Source organism: Pezoporus occidentalis, unplaced genomic scaffold (assembly GCF_034315485.1).
Source record: "Pezoporus occidentalis ecotype Australia unplaced genomic scaffold, CSIRO_AGI_Poc_V1 ctg1049, whole genome shotgun sequence".
Lineage (NCBI taxonomy): Eukaryota > Metazoa > Chordata > Aves > Psittaciformes > Psittacidae > Pezoporus > Pezoporus occidentalis.
This window is the reverse complement of record NW_026912831.1, coordinates 1-19330: the sequence shown is the minus strand read 5'-3', so window position 1 is coordinate 19330 and position 19330 is coordinate 1. Positions and strand designations below refer to the sequence as shown.

At 63.0% G+C, this 19330-nt stretch overlaps 1 protein-coding gene across 1 annotated transcript; it reads left to right on the top strand.

Moving 5' to 3' along the window:
* Positions 1-119: 119 nt before the first annotated feature.
* On the top strand, positions 120-18762 carry LOC134163901 (DNA polymerase delta catalytic subunit-like; the record flags this gene model as incomplete). The annotated part of the gene is made up of 11 exons (XM_062619116.1): positions 120-343; positions 2907-3073; positions 3957-4061; positions 5605-5745; positions 7347-7457; positions 9563-9754; positions 13997-14085; positions 15133-15249; positions 16848-16961; positions 18042-18189; positions 18667-18762. Coding segments are annotated over 11 exons (1504 nt in total), but the record flags the coding sequence as incomplete, so codon positions are not given.
* Between the last annotated feature and the right edge of the window lie 568 nt (positions 18763-19330).

The following is a 19330-nucleotide window of genomic DNA, read 5'->3' as shown; positions in this document are numbered from 1 at the left end:
ACACCCCACACACCCCCCATACCCCATACCCCACACCCCCCATACCCCACACCCCCCATACCCCACACCCCCTATACCCCACATACCCACACCCCCACACCCCACCCCGCACCCCACAGGTTCATGGTTGACTCGGGCCTGGTTGGCTGCTCCTGGGTGGAGGTGCCCGGGGGGCAGCTCCGGTTGCGGGGCGCCCCCCCCGCCGTGCCCCCCATGTCCCGGTGCCAGCTGGAGGCCGACGCCGCCTGGGGGGGGCTCCGGTGCCACCCCCCCGAGGGGCAGTGGCTGGGGCTGCCCCCACTGCGCATCCTCAGCGTGGACATCGAGTGCGAGGGGCGCAAGGGTGAGCGGGGGGCGAGGGGGGACGATGGGGGTGATGGGGGTGATGGGGTCTATGGGGGAATGGGGGTGATGGGGGGAATGGGGATAATGGGGAAGTGGGGGGGTAATGGGGGTGATGGGGGAATGGGGGTGATGGGGGAATAGGGGAATGGGGCAATGGGGTAATGGGGGGAATGGGGGGGAATGGGGGAATGGGGGTGATGGGGGAATGGGGGTGACGGGGGTGATGGGGTCAATGGGGGTGATGGGGGGAATGGGAATGGGGGTGATGGGGTCTATGGGGGTGATGGGGGCAATGGGGGGAATGGGGGTGATGGGGTCTATGGGGGTGATGGGGTCTATGGGGGGAATGGGGCAATGGGGTCTATGGGGGTGATGGGGTCTATGGGGGTAATGGGGGCGATGGGGGGAATGGGGGTGATGGGGTCAATGGGGTGATGGGAATGGGGTCTATGGGGGGAATGGGGGTGATGGGGGTGATGGGGTCTATGGGGGGCAATGGGGGGCAATGGGGGTGATGGGGGTGATGGGGGAATGGGGTGGGGGGCAATGGGGGCAATGGGGTAATGGGGGTGATGGGGGTGATGGGGGTGATGGGGGGCAATGGGGTAATGGGGGGATGGGGGGGATGGGGGTGATGGGGTGATGGGGGGAATGGGGGTGATAGGGGTAATGGGGAATGGGGGTGATGGGGGGGAATGGTGAAATGGGGGTGATGGGGGAATGGGGGTGATGGGGGGATGGGGAGAAATGGGGGGGATGGGGGCATGGGGTAATTGGGGTGATGGGGGAATGGGGATGATGGGGGAATGGGGGGGAATGGGGGTGATGGGGTCTATGGGGGAATGGGGGGCAATGGGGTCAATGGGGGTGATGGGGGGAATGGGGTCTATGGGGGGAATGGGGTCTATGGGGGTGATGGGGTCAATGGGGGTGATGGGGGTCAATGGGGTCTATGGGGGGAATGGGGGTGATGGGGTCAATGGGGGTGATGGGGTCAATGGGGGTGATGGGGGTGATGGGGGGAACGGGGGTGGGGGTCTATGGGGGAATGGGGGTGATGGGGTCTATGGGGGGAATGGGGGCCAATGGGGTGATGGCGTCTATGGGGGTGATGGGGTCAGTGGGGGGATTGGGGTCTATGGGGGTAATGGGCGTGATGGGGGGAATGGGGGGCAATGGGGACATGGAGGTACCATTGGGTGCCATTGGTTACCATTGGGTTGCTATTGGTTACCATTGATAACCACTGGTTACCATTGGGTTGTTATTGGTTACCATTGGTTACCATTGGGTTGCTATTGGTTACCATTGGTTACCATTGGGTTGCTATTGGTTACCATTGGGATGCTGTTGGCTACCATTGGGTACCATTGGGTGCCATTGAGTTCCATTGGGTGTTGTTGGGTGCCATTGGGTTCCATTGGGTGCCGTTGAGTGCTGTTGGGTTCCATTGGGTGCTGTTGGGTTCCATTGAGTTCCATTGGGTTCCATTGACTTCCATTGAGTTTCATTGAGTGCCGTTGGGTTCCATTGGGTGCCGTTGGGTTCCATTGAGTTCCATTGGGTTCCATTGACTTCCATTGAGTTCCATTGAGTGTTGTTGGTTGCCGTTGGGTTCCGTTGGGTACCATTGAGTTCCATTGGGTACCATTGGGTTCCATTGGGTGCCATTGAGTTCCATTGAGTTCCGTTGAGTGCCGTTGGGTTCCATTGGGTTCCGTTGGGTGCCGTTGGGTTCCATTGAGTTCCATTGAGTGCCGTTGGTTTCCATTGGGTGCCGTTGGGTGCCGTTGGGTTCCATTGGGTGCCGTTGGGTGCCGTTGGGTTCCATTGGGTGCCATTGGGTGCCGTTGGGTTCCATTGGGTGCCGTTGGGTTCCATTGGGTGCCGTTGGGTGCCGTTGGGTTCCATTGAGTGCCGTTGGGTGCCGTTGGGTGCCGTTGGGTTCCATTGAGTGCCGTTGGGTGCCGTTGGGTTTCATTGAGTGCCGTTGGGTGCTGTTGGGTTCCATTGGGTGCCGTTGGGTACCATTGAGTTCCATTGGGTTCCATTGAGTTCCATTGGGTGCCATTGAGTTCCATTGGGTGCCATTGAGTTCCATTGAGTTCCATTGGGTGCCGTTGGGTGCCGTTGGGTTCCATTGGGTGCCGTTGACTTCCATTGAGTTCCATTGGGTGCCGTTGGGTTCCGTTGGGTGCCGTTGGGTTCCATTGGGTGCCGTTGGGTGCCGTTGGCTGCCATTGGGTTCCATTGGGTTCCATTGACTTCCATTGAGTTCCATTGGGTGCCGTTGGGTGCCGTTGGGTTCCATTGGGTGCTGTTGGGTGCTGTTGGGTGCCGTTGGGTGCCGTTGGGTTCCATTGGGTTCCATTGGGTTCCATTGAGTTCCATTGAGTTCCATTGGGTGCCGTTGGGTGCCGTTGGGTTCCATTGGGTGCCGTTGGGTTCCATTGGGTGCCGTTGGGTTCCATTGGGTGCCGTTGGGTGCCGTTGGGTTCCATTGAGTTCCATTGGTCGCCGTTGGCCGCCCTTGGTGTCCCGCTGAGCCTTCCCTTTGGCAGGGATCTTCCCGGAGGCGGAGCAGGACGCGGTGATCCAGGTGGGGGTCGCGGTGCAGCGCCAGGGCGAGGCCGAGCCCTTCCTGCGCCTGGTGCTGGTGCTGGGCTCCTGCGCCCCCATCTCCGGCGCCGCCGTCATCAGCTTCCAGCGCGAGCGCGACCTCCTCCAGGTGGGGCAGAGAGCCCGTAGAGCCCCATAGAGCCCCATAGAGCCCATAGAGCCCCATAGAGCCCATAGAGCCCCATAGAGGCCATTGAGCCCCATTGAGCCCTATAGAGGCCATTGAGCCCCATAGAGCCCCATAGAGCCCATTGAGCCCCATTGAGCCCCATTGAGCCCCATAGAGCCCCATTGAGCCCATTGAGAACCATTGAGCCCCATAGAGCCCCATGGAGCCCATTGAGTCCCATTGAGCCCCATAGAGCCCCCTTGACCCCATTAGACCCCATTGACCCCACTGATCCCATTGACCCCATTGGTCCCATTGACCCTATTGACCCCATTGACCCCATTGATCCCATTGACCCCATTGACCCCACTGATCCCATTGATCCCATTGACTCCACCGATCCCATTGATCCCATTGACCCCATTGATCGCATTGACCCCATTGACCCCATTGATCGCATTGACCCCATTTACCCCATTGATCCCATTGACCCCATTGATCCCATTGACCCCATTGATCGCATTGACCCCATTGATCCCATTGACCCCATTGATCCCATTGACCCCATTGATCCCATTGACCCCATTTACCCCATTGACCCCACTGACCCCATTGACCCCACTGATCCCATTGACCCCATTGACCCCATTGATCCCATTGACCCCACTGACCCCATTGACCCCATTGATCCCATTGACCCCATTGATCGCATTGACCCCATTTACCCCATTGATCCCATTGACCCCATTGACCCCATTGACCGCATTGACCCCATTGATCCCATTGACCCCATTGACCCCATTGACCCCATTGATCCCATTGACCCCATTGACCCCATTGACCCCATTGACCCCATTGATCCCATTGACCCCATTGATCGCAGTCCTGGGCTGAGTTCGTGCGGATCGTGGACCCCGATATCATCACCGGTTACAACATCCAGAACTTCGACCTGCCCTACCTGCTGCAGCGCGCGAAGGTCCTCCAGGTGAGGGACCCATGGCCTGCCCCATAGCGACCCATAGCCTGCCCCATAGCGACCCATAGCCTGCCCCATAGCGACCCATAGCCTGCCCCGTGGAGACATACGGAAACCATGGAGAACCATAGTAACTGTAGCCTGCCCCTACTGACCCACAGAGACACGTAGTGATGCTGTTTGTCCTATAGTGACATTGAGACCCATAGTGACCTATGGCTTGTGCAATAGTGACCCATAGAGCCCCATAAATCCCATAGATCCCATAGAGTCTCATAGAACCCCATACAGCCCCATTGATCCCATAGAGCTCCATAGAGCCCATAGAGCGCCGTAGAGCCCATAGATCCCATAGAACCCCATAGATCCTATAGAGCCTCATAGAGCCCCATAGATCCCATAGAGTCCCATAGAGCCCCATAGAGCCCGTAGAGCCCCATAGCGCCCATAGCACCCCATAGCACCCATAGAGCCCCATAGAGCCCATTGAACCCCATTGAACCCCATCGCGCCCATAGTGCCCCATACCGCCCCATAAAATCTCATAGAGCCCCATAGCGCCCCATAGTGCCCCATAGTGCCTATAGAGCCCATAGAGCTCATGGAGCCCCATAGTGCTCATAGTGCCCCATAGAGCCCCATAGAGCCCATAGAGCCCCATAGACCCCATAGAGCCCCATAGAGCCCATAGAGCTCCATAGCGCCTATAGAGCCCCATAGCACCCCATAGATCCCATAGCACCCCATAGAGCCCCATAGATCCCATAGAGCTCCATAGCGCCCATAGAGCCCCATAGCACCCCATAGATCCCATAGCACCCCATAGAGCCCCATAGATCCCATAGATCCCATAGAGCCCATAGAGCCCCATAGCACCCCATAGATCCCATAGCACCCCATAGAGCCCCATAGATCCCATAGAGCTCCATAGCGCCCATAGAGGCCCATAGCACCCCATAGATCCCATAGCACCCCATAGAGCCCCATAGATCCCATAGATCCCATAGAGCCCATAGAGCCCCATAGCACCCCATAGTACCCCATAGAGCCCCATAGAGCCCCATAGAGCCCATAGAGCTCCATAGCGCCTATAGAGCCCCATAGCACCCCATAGATCCCATAGCACCCCATAGAGCCCCATAGATCCCATAGAGCTCCATAGCGCCCATAGAGCCCCATAGCACCCCATAGATCCCATAGCACCCCATAGAGCCCCATAGAGCCCCATAGATCCCATAGATCCCATAGAGCCCATAGAGCCCCATAGCACCCCATAGATCCCATAGCACCCCATAGAGCTCCATAGATCCCATAGAGCCCCATAGCGCCCATAGCGCCCCATAGCACCCCATAGATCCCATAGCACCCCATAGAGCCCCATAGAGCCCCATAGATCCCATAGATCCCATAGAGCCCATAGAGCCCCATAGCACCCCGTAGATCCCATAGCACCCCATAGAGCCCCATAGATCCCATAGAGCCCATAGAGCCCCATAGCACCCCATAGATCCCATAGAGCCCCACAGCGCCCCACAGCGCCCTCGCCCCCCAGGTGGAGTCGTTCCCGTTCCTGGGCCGCATCCGGGGCCGGCGCTCGGAGCTGCGCGAGGCCGCGTTCCAGTCCCGGCAGCTGGGGCGCAGGGAGGGCAGGGCCCTGAGCGCGCCCGGCAGGGTCGTCATGGACCTGCTGCAGGTGTGGGGCGGGATGTGGGGCGGGATGTGGGATGTGGGGCGGGATGTGGGGCTGGGATGTGGGATGTGGGGCGGGATGTGGGGCTGGGATGTGGGGCTGGGATGTGGGGCTGGGATGTGGGGCGGGATGTGGGGCTGGGATGTGGGGCAGGATGTGGGGCTGGGATGTGGGGCTGGGATGTGGGGCGGGATGTGGGGCTGGGATGTGGGGCTGGGATGTGGGGCTGGGATGTGGGGCGGGATGTGGGGCAGGATGTGGGGCTGGGATGTGGGGTGTATGGGGCGCAGGGAGGGCAGGGCCCTGAGCGCGCCCGGCAGGGTCGTCATGGACCTGCTGCAGGTGTGGGGCGCGATGTGGGGCTGGGATGTGGGATGTGGGGCTGGGATGTGGGGTGTATGGGGCGCAGGGAGGGCAGGGCCCTGAGCGCGCCCGGCAGGGTCGTCATGGACCTGCTGCAGGTGTGGGGCGCGATGTGGGGCTGGGATGTGGGGCGGGATGGGGGGCGCGATGTGGGATGTGGGGCAGGATGTGGGGCGGGATGTGGGGTGTATGGGGCGCAGGGAGGGCAGGGCCCTGAGCGCGCCCGGCAGGGTCGTCATGGACCTGCTGCAGGTGTGGGGCGCGATGTGGGGCTGGGATGTGGGATGTGGGGCTGGGATGTGGGGTGTATGGGGCGCAGGGAGGGCAGGGCCCTGAGCGCGCCCGGCAGGGTCGTCATGGACCTGCTGCAGGTGTGGGGCGGGATGGGGGGCTGGGATGTGGGGCGGGATGTGGGGCGGGATGTGGGGTGGGATGGGGGGTGGGATATGGGGGGTGGGATGTGGGGTGTGTGGGGGATGTGGGGGGATATGGGGGTGGGAGATGTGGGGCAGGATATGGGGTGTATGGGGGGTGGGGTATGGGGGCTGGGAATATAGGATATGGGGCATATGGGGAGTGGGGTATGGGGTGTATGGGGGGATATAGGATATGGGGTGTGGGATATGGGGGGTGGAGATATAGGATATGGGGTGTATGGGGCTGGGAGATGTGGGGCGGGATATGCGGTGTATGTGGGGTGGGGTGTGGGGTGTGGAGGGTGGGATATAGGATATGGGGTGTGGGTGTTAGGGGGTGCGGGGGGGGATGGGGGGGGGGATGGGATATGGGGTGTATGGGGGGTGGGGATATAGGATATGGGGGGGTGGGGTGGGGGGTGGTGTATGGGATATGGGGTACAGCGGGTTCCTATAGATCCCTATGGGTCCCAGTGGTTCCCTATGGGTCCCTGTGGTTCCCTATGGTTCCCTATGGGTCCCTGTGGGTCCCTATGGGTCCCTATGGGTCACTGTGGGTCCCTATGGGTCCCCGTGGGTCCCTCTGGGTCTCTATGGGTCCCTGTGGGTCCCTATGGGTCCCCGTGGGTCCCTATGGGTCTCTATGGGTCACTGTGGGTCCCTATGGGTCCCCGTGGTTCCCTATGGGTCTCTATGGGTCCCTGTGGGTCCCTATGGGTCCCCATGGGTCCCTGTGGGTCCCTATGGGTCCCTATGGGTCCCTATGGGTCCCCATGGGTCCCTATGGGTCTCCCTGATGGCCGTGGGTCGCTGTGGGGCCCGCAGGTGCTGCTCCGGGAGCACAAGCTGCGCTCGTACTCGCTCAACGCCGTCAGCTCCCACTTCCTGCAGGAGCAGAAGGAGGACGTGCCCCATAGCATCATCACCGACCTACATGTGAGCGCCCCATAGCCTGCCCCATAGCGTGCCCCATAGCGTGCCCCATAGCCTGCCCCATAGCCCTGCCCCACAGCCTGCCCCATAGCATCATCACCGACCTACATGTGAGCGCCCCATAGCCTGCCCCATAGCCTGCCCCATAGCCTGCCCCATAGCCCTGCCCCATAGCATCATCACCGACCTACATGTGAGCGCCCCATAGCCTGCCCCATAGCCTGCCCCATAGCATCATCACCGACCTACATGTGAGCGCCCCATAGCCTGCCCCATAGCCTGCCCCATAGCCCTGCCCCATAGCATCATCACCGACCTACATGTGAGCGCCCCATAGCGTGCCCCATAGCCTGCCCCATAGCCCTGCCCCACAGCCTGCCCCATAGCATCATCACCGACCTACATGTGAGCGCCCCATAGCCTGCCCCATAGCCTGCCCCATAGCCTGCCCCATAGCCCTGCCCCATAGCACTGCCCCATAGCCTGCCCCATAGCACTGCCCCATAGCCTGCCCCATAGCCTGCCCCATAGCATCATCACCGACCTACATGTGAGCGCCCCATAGCCTGCCCCATAGCCTGCCCCATAGCCCTGCCCCATAGCATCATCACCGACCTACATGTGAGCGCCCCATAGCCTGCCCCATAGCCTGCCCCATAGCCTGCCCCATAGCCCTGCCCCACAGCCTGCCCCATAGCCCTGCCCCATAGCATCATCACCGACCTACATGTGAGCGCCCCATAGCCTGCCCCATAGCCTGCCCCATAGCCTGCCCCATAGCATCATCACCGACACCGACCTACATGTGAGCCCCCCATAGCCTGCCCCATAGCCTGCCCCATAGCCTGCCCCATAGCCCTGCCCCATAGCATCATCACCGACCTACATGTGAGCGCCCCATAGCCTGCCCCATAGCGTGCCCCATAGCGTGCCCCATAGCCTGCCCCATAGCGCTGCCCCATAGCATCATCACCGACCTACATGTGAGCGCCCCATAGCCTGCCCCATAGCCCTGCCCCATAGCCTGCCCCATAGCATCATCACCGACCTACATGTGAGCGCCCCATAGCCCTGCCCCATAGCCTGCCCCATAGCCTGCCCCATAGCCCTGCCCCATAGCATCATCACCGACCTACATGTGAGCGCCCCATAGCCCTGCCCCACAGCCTGCCCCATAGCATCATCACCGACCTACATGTGAGCCCCCCATAGCCTGCCCCATAGCCCTGCCCCACAGCCTGCCCCATAGCATCATCACCGACCTACATGTGAGTCCCCCATAGCCTGCCCCATAGCCCTGCCCCATAGCCTGCCCCATAGCATCATCACTGACCTACATGTGAGCGCCCCATAGCCTGCCCCATAGCCCTGCCCCATAGCCTGCCCCATAGCCCTGCCCCATAGCATCATCACCGACCTACATGTGAGTCCCCCATAGCCTGCCCCATAGCCCTGCCCCATAGCCTGCCCCATAGCATCATCACTGACCTACATGTGAGCGCCCCATAGCCTGCCCCATAGCCTGCCCCATAGCCCTGCCCCATAGCATCATCACCGACCTACATGTGAGCGCCCCATAGCCTGCCCCATAGCCCTGCCCCATAGCCCTGCCCCATAGCATCATCACTGACCTACATGTGAGCCCCCCATACCCCACCCCATACCCCACACCCCCTATACCCCCACACCCCACCCCCTATACCCCCACCCCACACCCAGCCCCAGATCTCAGCCCCCATCCCCCCCATCCCCCCACACCCCACCCCATACCCCACCCCCCCTATATCCCCCCACACCCCATCCCACCCCCGTACCCCCACCCCACACCCAGCCCCCCCATATCCCCCCACCCCCATCCCCCCCCTATCCCCCCCCCCCTACCCCCCCCCCACCCCCTACCCCCCCCACCCCCTATACCCCATAGCCCACCCCCTATACCCCACACCCCTACCTCCCCATACCCCACCCCATATACCCCTATACCCCACACCCCCTATACCCCCATACCCCACCCCACACCCAGCCCCATATCTCACCCCCATCCCCCCCCATCCCCCCACACCCCACCCCCACCCCCTAACCCCACCCCCCATGTCCGTGCCCCCCAGCGCGGCTCAGCTCAGAGCCGCCGCCGCTTGGCCCTTTACTGCCTCAAGGACGCGGTGCTGCCCCTGCGGCTGCTGCAGCGCCTGCGGCTGCTGCCGGGCCAGGCCGAGCTGGCGCGGGTCTGCGGGGTCCCGCTCAGCACCATCCTGAGCCGCGGGCAGCAGGCCAAGGTGGCGGCGCAGCTCCTGCGCCAGGTGCGGCTATGGGGCGGGATGTGGGGCTGGGATGTGGGGCTGGGATGTGGGGTGTGGGGTCTGCGGGGTCCCGCTCAGCACCATCCTGAGCCGCGGGCAGCAGGCCAAGGTGGCGGCGCAGCTCCTGCGCCAGGTGCGGCTATGGGGCGGGATGTGGGGCTGGGATGTGGGGCTGGGATGTGGGGCTGGATGTGGGGTTATGGGGGGGGCTATGGGGCGGGATGTGGGGCAGGATGTGGGGCTGGGATGTGGGGTGTGGGGTGTGCGGGGTCCCGCTCAGCACCATCCTGAGCCGCGGGCAGCAGGCCAAGGTGGCGGCGCAGCTCCTGCGCCAGGTGCGGCTATGGGGCGGGATGTGGGGCTGGGATGTGGGGCTGGGATGTGGGGCTGGGATGTGGGGCTGGGATGTGGGGCTGGGATGTGGGGCTGGGATGTGGGGCTGGGATGTGGGGCTGGGATGTGGGGTGTGGGGTCTGCGGGGTCCCGCTCAGCACCATCCTGAGCCGCGGGCAGCAGGCCAAGGTGGCGGCGCAGCTCCTGCGCCAGGTGCGGCTATGGGGCGGGATGTGGGGCTGGGATGTGGGGCGGGATGTGGGGCTGGGATGTGGGGCTGGGATGTGGGGCTGGGATGTGGGGCTGGGATGTGGGGCTGGGATGTGGGGCGGGATGTGGGGCGGGATGTGGGGCTGGGATGTGGGGCTGGGATGTGGGGCTGGGATGTGGGGCGGGATGTGGGGCGGGATGTGGGGCTGGGATGTGGGGCTGGGATGTGGGGCTGGGATGTGGGGTGTGGGGTCTGCGGGGTCCCGCTCAGCACCATCCTGAGCCGCGGGCAGCAGGCCAAGGTGGCGGCGCAGCTCCTGCGCCAGGTGCGGCTATGGGGCGGGATGTGGGGCTGGGATGTGGGGCTGGGATGTGGGGCTGGGATGTGGGGCTGGGATGTGGGGCTGGAATGTGGGGCTGGGATGTGGGGCTGGGATGTGGGGCTGGGATGTGGGGCGGGATGTGGGGCTGGGATGTGGGGCGGGATGTGGGGCAGGATGTGGGGCTGGGATGTGGGGCGGGATGTGGGGCTGGGATGTGGGGCGGGATGTGGGGCGGGATGTGGGGCGGGATGTGGGGCTGGGATGTGGGGCGGGATGTGGGGCTGGGATGTGGGGTGTGGGGTCTCTGCGGGGTCCCGCTCAGCACCATCCTGAGCCGCGGGCAGCAGGCCAAGGTGGCGGCGCAGCTCCTGCGCCAGGTGCGGCTATGGGGCGGGATGTGGGGCGGGATGTGGGGCTGGGATGTGGGGCTGGGATGTGGGGCTGGGATGTGGGGCGGGATGTGGGGCTGGGATGTGGGGCGGGATGTGGGGCTGGGATGTGGGGCTGGGATGTGGGGTGTGGGGTCTGCGGGGTCCCGCTCAGCACCATCCTGAGCCGCGGGCAGCAGGCCAAGGTGGCGGCGCAGCTCCTGCGCCAGGTGCGGCTATGGGGCGGGATGTGGGGCTGGGATGTGGGGCTGGCATGTGGGGATGGGGATGTGGGGATATGGGGCTGGGATGTGGGGCTGGGATGGGGATGTGGGGCGGGGATGGGGATGTGGGGCGGGGATGTGGGGCTGGGATGTGGGGCTGGGATGTGGGGCGGGATGTGGGGCTGGGATGTGGGGCGGGATGTGGGGCGGGATGTGGGGCGGGATGTGGGGCTGGGATGTGGGGTGTGGGGTCTGCGGGGTCCCGCTCAGCACCATCCTGAGCCGCGGGCAGCAGGCCAAGGTGGCGGCGCAGCTCCTGCGCCAGGTGCGGCTATGGGGCGGGATGTGGGGCTGGGATGTGGGGCTGGGATGTGGGGCTGGGATGTGGGGCTGGGATGTGGGGCTGGGATGTGGGGCGGGAAGTTGGGGCGGGATGTGGGGCGGGGATGTGGGGCTGGGATGTGGGGCTGGGATGTGGGGCTGGGATGTGGGGGTGCGGATGTGGGGCTGGGATGTGGGGCTGGGATGTGGGGCTGGGATGTGGGGCTGGGATGTGGGGCGGGATGTGGGGCTGGGATGTGGGGCTGGGATGTGGGGCTGGGATGTGGGGTGGGATGTGGGGCTGGGATGTGGGGCTGGGATGTGGGGCTGGGATGTGGGGCGGGATGTGGGGCTGGGATGTGGGGCTGGGATGTGGGGCTGGGATGTGGGGCTGGGATGTGGGGCAGGATGTGGGGCTGGGATGTGGGGCTGGGATGTGGGGCGGGATGTGGGGCTGGGATGTGGGGCTGGGATGTGGGGCTGGGATGTGGGGCTGGGATGTGGGGCTGGGATGTGGGGCGGGATGTGGGGCGGGATGTGGGGCTGGGATGTGGGGCGGGATGTGGGGCTGGGATGTGGGGCTGGGATGTGGGGCGGGATGTGGGGCGGGATGTGGGGCTGGGATGTGGGGCTGGGATGTGGGGCTGGGATGTGGGGCGGGATGTGGGGCTGGATGTGGAGCTGGGATGTGGGGCAGGATGTGGGGCTGGGATGTGGGGCGGGATGTGGGGCTGGGATGTGGGGCTGGGATGTGGGGCTGGGATGTGGGGCTGGGATGTGGGGTGTGGGGTCTGCGGGGTCCCGCTCAGCACCATCCTGAGCCGCGGGCAGCAGGCCAAGGTGGCGGCGCAGCTCCTGCGCCAGGTGCGGCTATGGGGCGGGATGTGGGGCTGGGATGTGGGGCGGGATGTGGGGCTGGGATGTGGGGCTGGGATGTGGGGCTGGGAGCAGGGGCTGGTAAGTGGGTCGGGATGTGGGGCGGGGATGTGGGGCTGGGATGTGGGGCTGGGATGTGGGGCGGGATGTGGGGCAGGATGTGGGGCTGGGATGTGGGGTGTGGGGCCTATGGGGTCCCGCTCAGCACCATCCTGACCCACGGCCAGCAGGCCAAGGTGGCAGCGTAGCTCCTGTGGTAGGTCTGGTTATGGGGCGGGATGTGGGGCGGGATGTGGGGCAGGGATGTGGGGCTGGGATGTGGGGCGGGATGTGGGGTGTGGAGGCTATGGGGCTGGGTATCAGTGGGACACTGTGTTATCAATGGGGCATTGGTTATCAATGGGGCCCTGTGTTATCAATGGGGCATTGGGCTATCTATGGGGCATTGGTTATCAATGGGGCACTGTGTTATCAATGGGGCCCTGTGTTATCAATGGGGCACTGTGTTATCAATGGGGCATTGGTTATCAATGGGGCACTGTGTTATCAATGGGGCCCTGTGTTATCAATGGGGCATTGGTTATCAATGGGGCATTGGGCTATCTATGGGGCATTGGTTATCAATGGGGCCCTGTGTTACCAATGGGGCCCTGTGTTATCAATGGGGCATTGGTTATCAATGGGGCCCTGTGTTACCAATGGGGCCCTGTGTGATCAATGGTGCATTGGTTATCAATGGGGCCCTGTGTTATCAATGGTGCATTGGTTATCAATGGGGCCCTGTGTTATCAATGGGGCCCTGTGTTACCAATGGGGCTCTGTGTTATCAATGGGGCATTGGTTATCAATGGGGCCCTGTGTTATCAATGAGGCATTGGTTATCTATGGGGCACTGTGTTACCAATGGGGCCCTGTGTTATCAATGGGGCATTGGTTACCAATGGGGCCCTGTGTTATCAATGGGGCCCTGTGTTATCAATGGGGCACTGTGTAACCAATGGGGCCCTGTGTTATCAATGGGGCATTGGTTATCAATGGGGCCCTGTGTTACCAATGGGGCCCTGTGTTATCAATGGGGCACTGTGTTACCAATGGGGCCCTGTGTTATCAATGGGGCATTGGTTATCAATGGGGCATTGGTTATCAATGGGGCCCTGTGTTATCAATGGGGCATTGGTTATCAATGGGGCATTGGTTATCAATGGGGCCCTGTGTTATCAATGGGGCCCTGTGTTATCAATGGGGCATTGGTTATCAATGGGGCCCTGTGTTATCAATGGGGCATTGGTTATCAATGGGGCCCTGTGTTACCAATGGGGCCCTGTGTTATCAATGGGGCATTGGTTATCAATGGGGCCCTGTGTTATCAATGGGGCATTGGTTATCAATGGGGCCCTGTGTTATCAATGGGGCATCGGTTATCAATGGGGCATCGGTTATCAATGGGGCATTGGTTATCAATGGGGCCCTGTGTTATCAATGGGGCATTGGTTATCAATGGGGCCCTGTGTTACCAATGGGGCCCTGGGCTGTCTATGGGGGCAGTGGCTCCACCTGTGGGGCGCTGACCCCCATCTGTGGGGCCAGGCCATGAGCGAGGGGTTGCTGATGCCGGTGGTGAAGGCCGAGGGGGGCGAGGACTACGAAGGGGCCACCGTGATTGAGCCCCTCAAGGGGTGAGTGTGGGGCTGAGCCCCCATTGGCCCCTATTACCCCATTGCCCCCATTGCCCCATTGCCCCCCATTGCCCCATTGACCCCCATTGCCCCCCATTACCCCATTGCCCCCATTCCCCCCATTGCCCCCATTGACCCCCATTAGCCCCATTGCCCCCCACTCCTCCCATTACCCCATTGCCCCCCATTGCCCCATTCCCCCCATTGCCCCCATTACCCCCATTGCCCCCATTACCCCCATTGGCCCCATTGTCACACCATTGCCCCATCGATTGCCCCCCCCCATTTCCCCCCATTGCCCCCCATTACCCCCCATTCCCCCATTACCCCCATTGCCCCCCATTGCCCCATTACCCCCATTACCCCCATTGCCCCCATTACCCCCATTGCCCCCATTCCCCCCATTGCCCCCCATTGCCCCATTGCCCCATTGCCCCCATTGCCCCCATTACCCCCATTACCCCATTGCCCCCCATTGCCCCATTGCCCCATTGCCCCCATTACCCCCATTGCCCCCATTACCCCCATTCCCCCCATTGCCCCCATTACCCCCCATTGCCCCCATTGCCCCATTGCCCCCATTGCCCCCATTCCCCCCATTGCCCCCATTCCCCCCATTCCCCCCATTGCCCCCATTCCCCCCATTGCCCCCATTCCCCCCATTGCCCCCATTGCCCCCATTGCCCCCATTACCCCCATTACCCCCATTGCCCCCATTACCCCCATTACCCCCATTACCCCCATTGCCCCATTGCCCCCATTGCCCCCATTACCCCCATTGCCCCATTGCCCCCATTACCCCCATTACCCCCATTGCCCCCATTACCCCCATTGCCCCCATTACCCCCATTACCCCCATTGCCCCCATTGCCCCCATTACCCCCATTACCCCCATTACCCCCATTCCCCCCATTCCCCCCATTACCCCATTGGCCCCCATTGCCCCATTACCCCCATTGCCCCATTGCCCCCATTACCCCATTGCCCCCATTACCCCCATTGCCCCCATTACCCCATTACCCCCCATTGCCCCCCATTGCCCCCCAGGTACTACGACGTGCCCATCGTGACGCTGGACTTCTGCTCTCTGTACCCGTCCATCATGATGGCGCACAACCTGTGCTACAGCACCCTGCTGCCGCCGGGGGGCGTGCAGCGCTTCGGGTATGGCCGGGGGGCTGCCCCATAGCGTGCCCCATAGCGCGCCCCATAGCGCGCGCCCCATAGTGTGTGCCCCATAGCGTGCCCCATAGCGTGCCCCATAGCGCGCCCCATAGCGTGCCCCACAGCGCGCCCCATAGCGCGCGCCCCATAGTGTGTGCCCCATAGCGTGCCCCATAGCGTGCCCCACAGCGTGCCCCATAGCGCGCGCCCCATAGCGTGTGCCCCATAGCACACCTCATAGCGTGCCCCACAGCGCGCCCCAGAGCGCGCCCCATAGTGTGTGCCCCATAGCGTGCCCCATAGCATGCCCCACAGCGTGCCCCATAGCGTGCGCCCCATAGCGTGCCCCATAGCGTGCCCCACAGCGTGCCCCATAGCGTGCGCCCCATAGCGTGCCCCATAGCGTGCCCCATAACGCGCCCCATAGTGTGCACCCCATAGCGTGCGCCCCATAGCGCGCCCCATAGTGTGCACCCCATAGCGTGTGCCCCATAGCGTGCGCCCCATAGCGTGTGCCCCATAGCACGCCCCATAGCGTGCGCCCCATAGCGTGCCCCACAGCGCGCCCCATAGCGTGCGCCCCATGGCGTGTGCCCCATAGCGCGCCCCATAGCGTGCGCCCCATAGCGCGCCCCACAGCGTGCCCCAGAGTGCGCCCCATAGTGTGCGCCCCACAGCGCGCCCCATAGCGTGCGCCCCATAGTGCACCCCAGAGTGCGCCCCAGAGCGCACACCCCGTAGCGCTCCCCAGAGCGCGCCCCATGGCGTGCACCCCATAGCGCACAGACCACAGCGCGCCCCATAGCATGCCCCAGAGCGCGCCCCAGAGCGCACACCCCATAGCACGCCCCATAGCGCACACCCCATAGCGCGCACCCCATAGCGCGCAGCCCACAGCACACCCCAGAGCGCGCCCCATAATGTGCACCCCATAGCGTGCAGCCCACAGCGCGCCCCAGAGTGCCCCATAGCACGCACACCACAGCACACCCCATAGCACACCCCGTAGCACGCACACGACAGCGCGCCCCATAGCATGCACCCCATAGTGAGCACCCCAGAGCACACACCCCATAGCAACCACCCCAGAGCGCACACCCCCTATACCCCACACCCCATAGCGCACACCCCATAGACCCCACACCTCATAGCGCACACCCCACACCCCTATACCCCACACCCCACACCCCATAGCAACCACCCCAGAGCACACACCCCATAGACCCCACACCCCATAGACCCCACACCCCATAGCGCACACCCCATAGTCACCCCATAGCCCCACACCCCATAGACCCCCATAGACCCCACACCCCATAGACCCCACACCCCATAGACCCCACACCCCATAGACCCCACACCCCATAGCGCACACCCCATAGACCCCACACCCCATAGCGCACACCCCAGAGCACACACCCCATAGACCCCACACCCCATAGACCCCACACCCCATAGACCCCACACCCCATAGCGCACACCCCATAGACCCCACACCCCATAGCGCACACCCCACACCCCATAGACCCCACACCCCATAGACCCCACACCCCATAGACCCCACACCCCACAGCGCACCCCCCACATCCCGTCCCCAGGCTGGGCCCCACTGATTACATCCGGACGCCCTCGGGGGAGCTCTTTGTCACTTCCAAGGTGCGCCGGGGGCTGCTCCCAAAGGTGCTGGAGGGGCTGCTGGAGGCTCGGAGCAGGTGGGTGCTATGGGGCGCTATGGGGTCTGTGGGGTCTGTGGGGTCTATGGGGCGCTATGGGGTGCTATGGGATCTGTGGGGTCTATGGGTGTCTATGGGGCTCTGTGGGGTCTATGGGGTCTATGGGGCTCTGTGGCGTCTATGGGGTCTATGGGGCTCTATGGGGTTCTATGGGGCTCTATGGGGTTCTATGGGGCTCTATGGGCTCTATGGGGCTCTATGGGGCTCTATGGGGCTCTATGGGGTCTATGGGGCTCTATGGGGCTCTATGGGGTCTATGGGGCTCTATGGGGCTCTATGGGGTCTATGGGGTCTATGGGGTCTATGGGGTCTGTGGGGTCTGTGGGGTCTATGGGGTCTATGGGGTCTGTGGGGTCTATGGGGTCTATGGGGTCTTTGGGCTCTATGGGGGCTCTATGGGGGCTCTATGGGGGCTCTATGGGGCTCTATGGGGTCTTGGGGTCTATGGGGCTCTATGGGGCTCTATGGGTCTCTATGGGGTCTATGGGTCTCTATGGGTCTCTATGGGCTCTCTATGGGTTCTATGGGGTCTATGGGTTTCTATGGGGCTCTATGGGGTCTATGGGTTTCTATGGGGCTCTATGGGGTCTATGGGGTCTATGGGTCGCTATGGGTCTCTATGTGTCTCTATGTGTCTCTATGTGTCTCTATGTGTCTCTATGTGTCTCTATGTGTCTCTATGTGTCCCTATGTGTCCCTATGTGTCTCTATGTGTCTCTATGGGTCTCTATGGGTCTCTATGTGTCTCTATGGGTCTCTATGTGTCTCTATGTCTCTATGTGTCTCTATGTGTCTCTATGGGTCTCTATGTGTCTCTATGTGTCTCTATGGGTCTCTATGTGTCTCTATGGGTCTCTATGTGTCTCTATGGGTCTCTATGGGTCTCTATGGGTCTCTATGTGTCTCTATGTGTCTCTATGTGTCTCTATGGGTGTCTATGGGTCTCTATGGGTCTCTATGGGTCTCTATGGGTCTCTATGGGTCTCTATGGGTCCCCATGTCTCTCTATGGGTCCCTATTGGGCCCTATGGGTCGCTATGGGTCTCTCTGGCGCCGCAGGGTGAAGCAGGCGCTGGCGCAGGAGCAGGACGCGGCGCGGTGCCAGGTGCTGCAGGGCCGCCAGGGGGCGCTCAAGGTCAGCGCCAACTCCGTGTACGGCTTCACCGGGGCGCAGGCGGGGCGGCTGCCGTGCCTGGAGGTCAGCCAGGTGAGGCCTGACCCATAGCGGGACCCATAGAGACCATAGGGACCCATAGAGACCCATAGAGACCCATAGAGACCCATAGAGACCCATAGAGACACATAGAGACACATAGAGACCCATAGAGACCCATAGCACCCATAGAGACCCATAGCCCCCATAGTGCCCCATAGCACCCATAGAGCCCCATAGTGCCCCATAGCACCCATAGCACCCCATAGAGCCCCATAGCACCCCATAGCACCCATAGCGCCCATAGCGCCCCATAGAGCCCCATAGCACCCCATAGTACCCATAGTGCCCATAGCGCCCCATAGCCCCCATAGCGCCCCTTAGCACCCATAGCCCCCATAGCACCCCATAGCGCCCCATAGCCCCATAGCCCCCATAGCGCCCCATAGCCCCCATAGCCCCCATAGCCCCCATAGCCCCATAGCGCCCCATAGCGCCCCATAGCGCCCCATAGCAGCGCTCTCCCCCCAGAGCGTGACGGCCTTCGGGCGCCAGATGATCGAGCGCACGAAGCAGCTGGTGGAGGCCCGGTACTGCCTGGCCCAGGGCTTCCCGGCCGATGCCAAGGTGGGGCTATGGGGCTATGGGGCGGGCTGTGGGGTGGGCTATGGGGCGGGCTATGGGGGGGCTGTGGGGGGGGTTATGGGGGGCTATGGGGTGGGCTGTGGGGCGGGCTATGGGGGGGGTTATGGGGGCTATGGGGTGGGCTGTGGGGGGGGTTATGGGGGGCTATGGGGAGGGCTATGGGGGGGGCTACAGGGGCTATGGGCCGGGCTGTGGGGGCTATGGGGTGGGCTATGGGGCGGGCTATGGGGGCTATGGGGTGGGCTATGGGGTGGGCTGTGGGGGGGCTATGGGGGGCTATGGGGGCTGTGGGGCGGGCTGTGGGGTGGGCTATGGGGCGGGCTATGGGGCGGGCTATGGGGGGGGTTATGGGGGTCTATGGGGAGGGCTGTGGGGCGGGCTATGGGGGTTATGGGGTGGGCTATGGGGGGCTATGGGGTGGGCTATGGGGAGGGCTGTGGGGGGCTATGGGGTGGGCTATGGGGTGGGCTATGGGGCGGGCTGTGGGGGGCTATGGGGTGGGCTATGGGGTGGGCTGGGGGCGGGCTATGGGGGCTATGGGGTGGGCTGT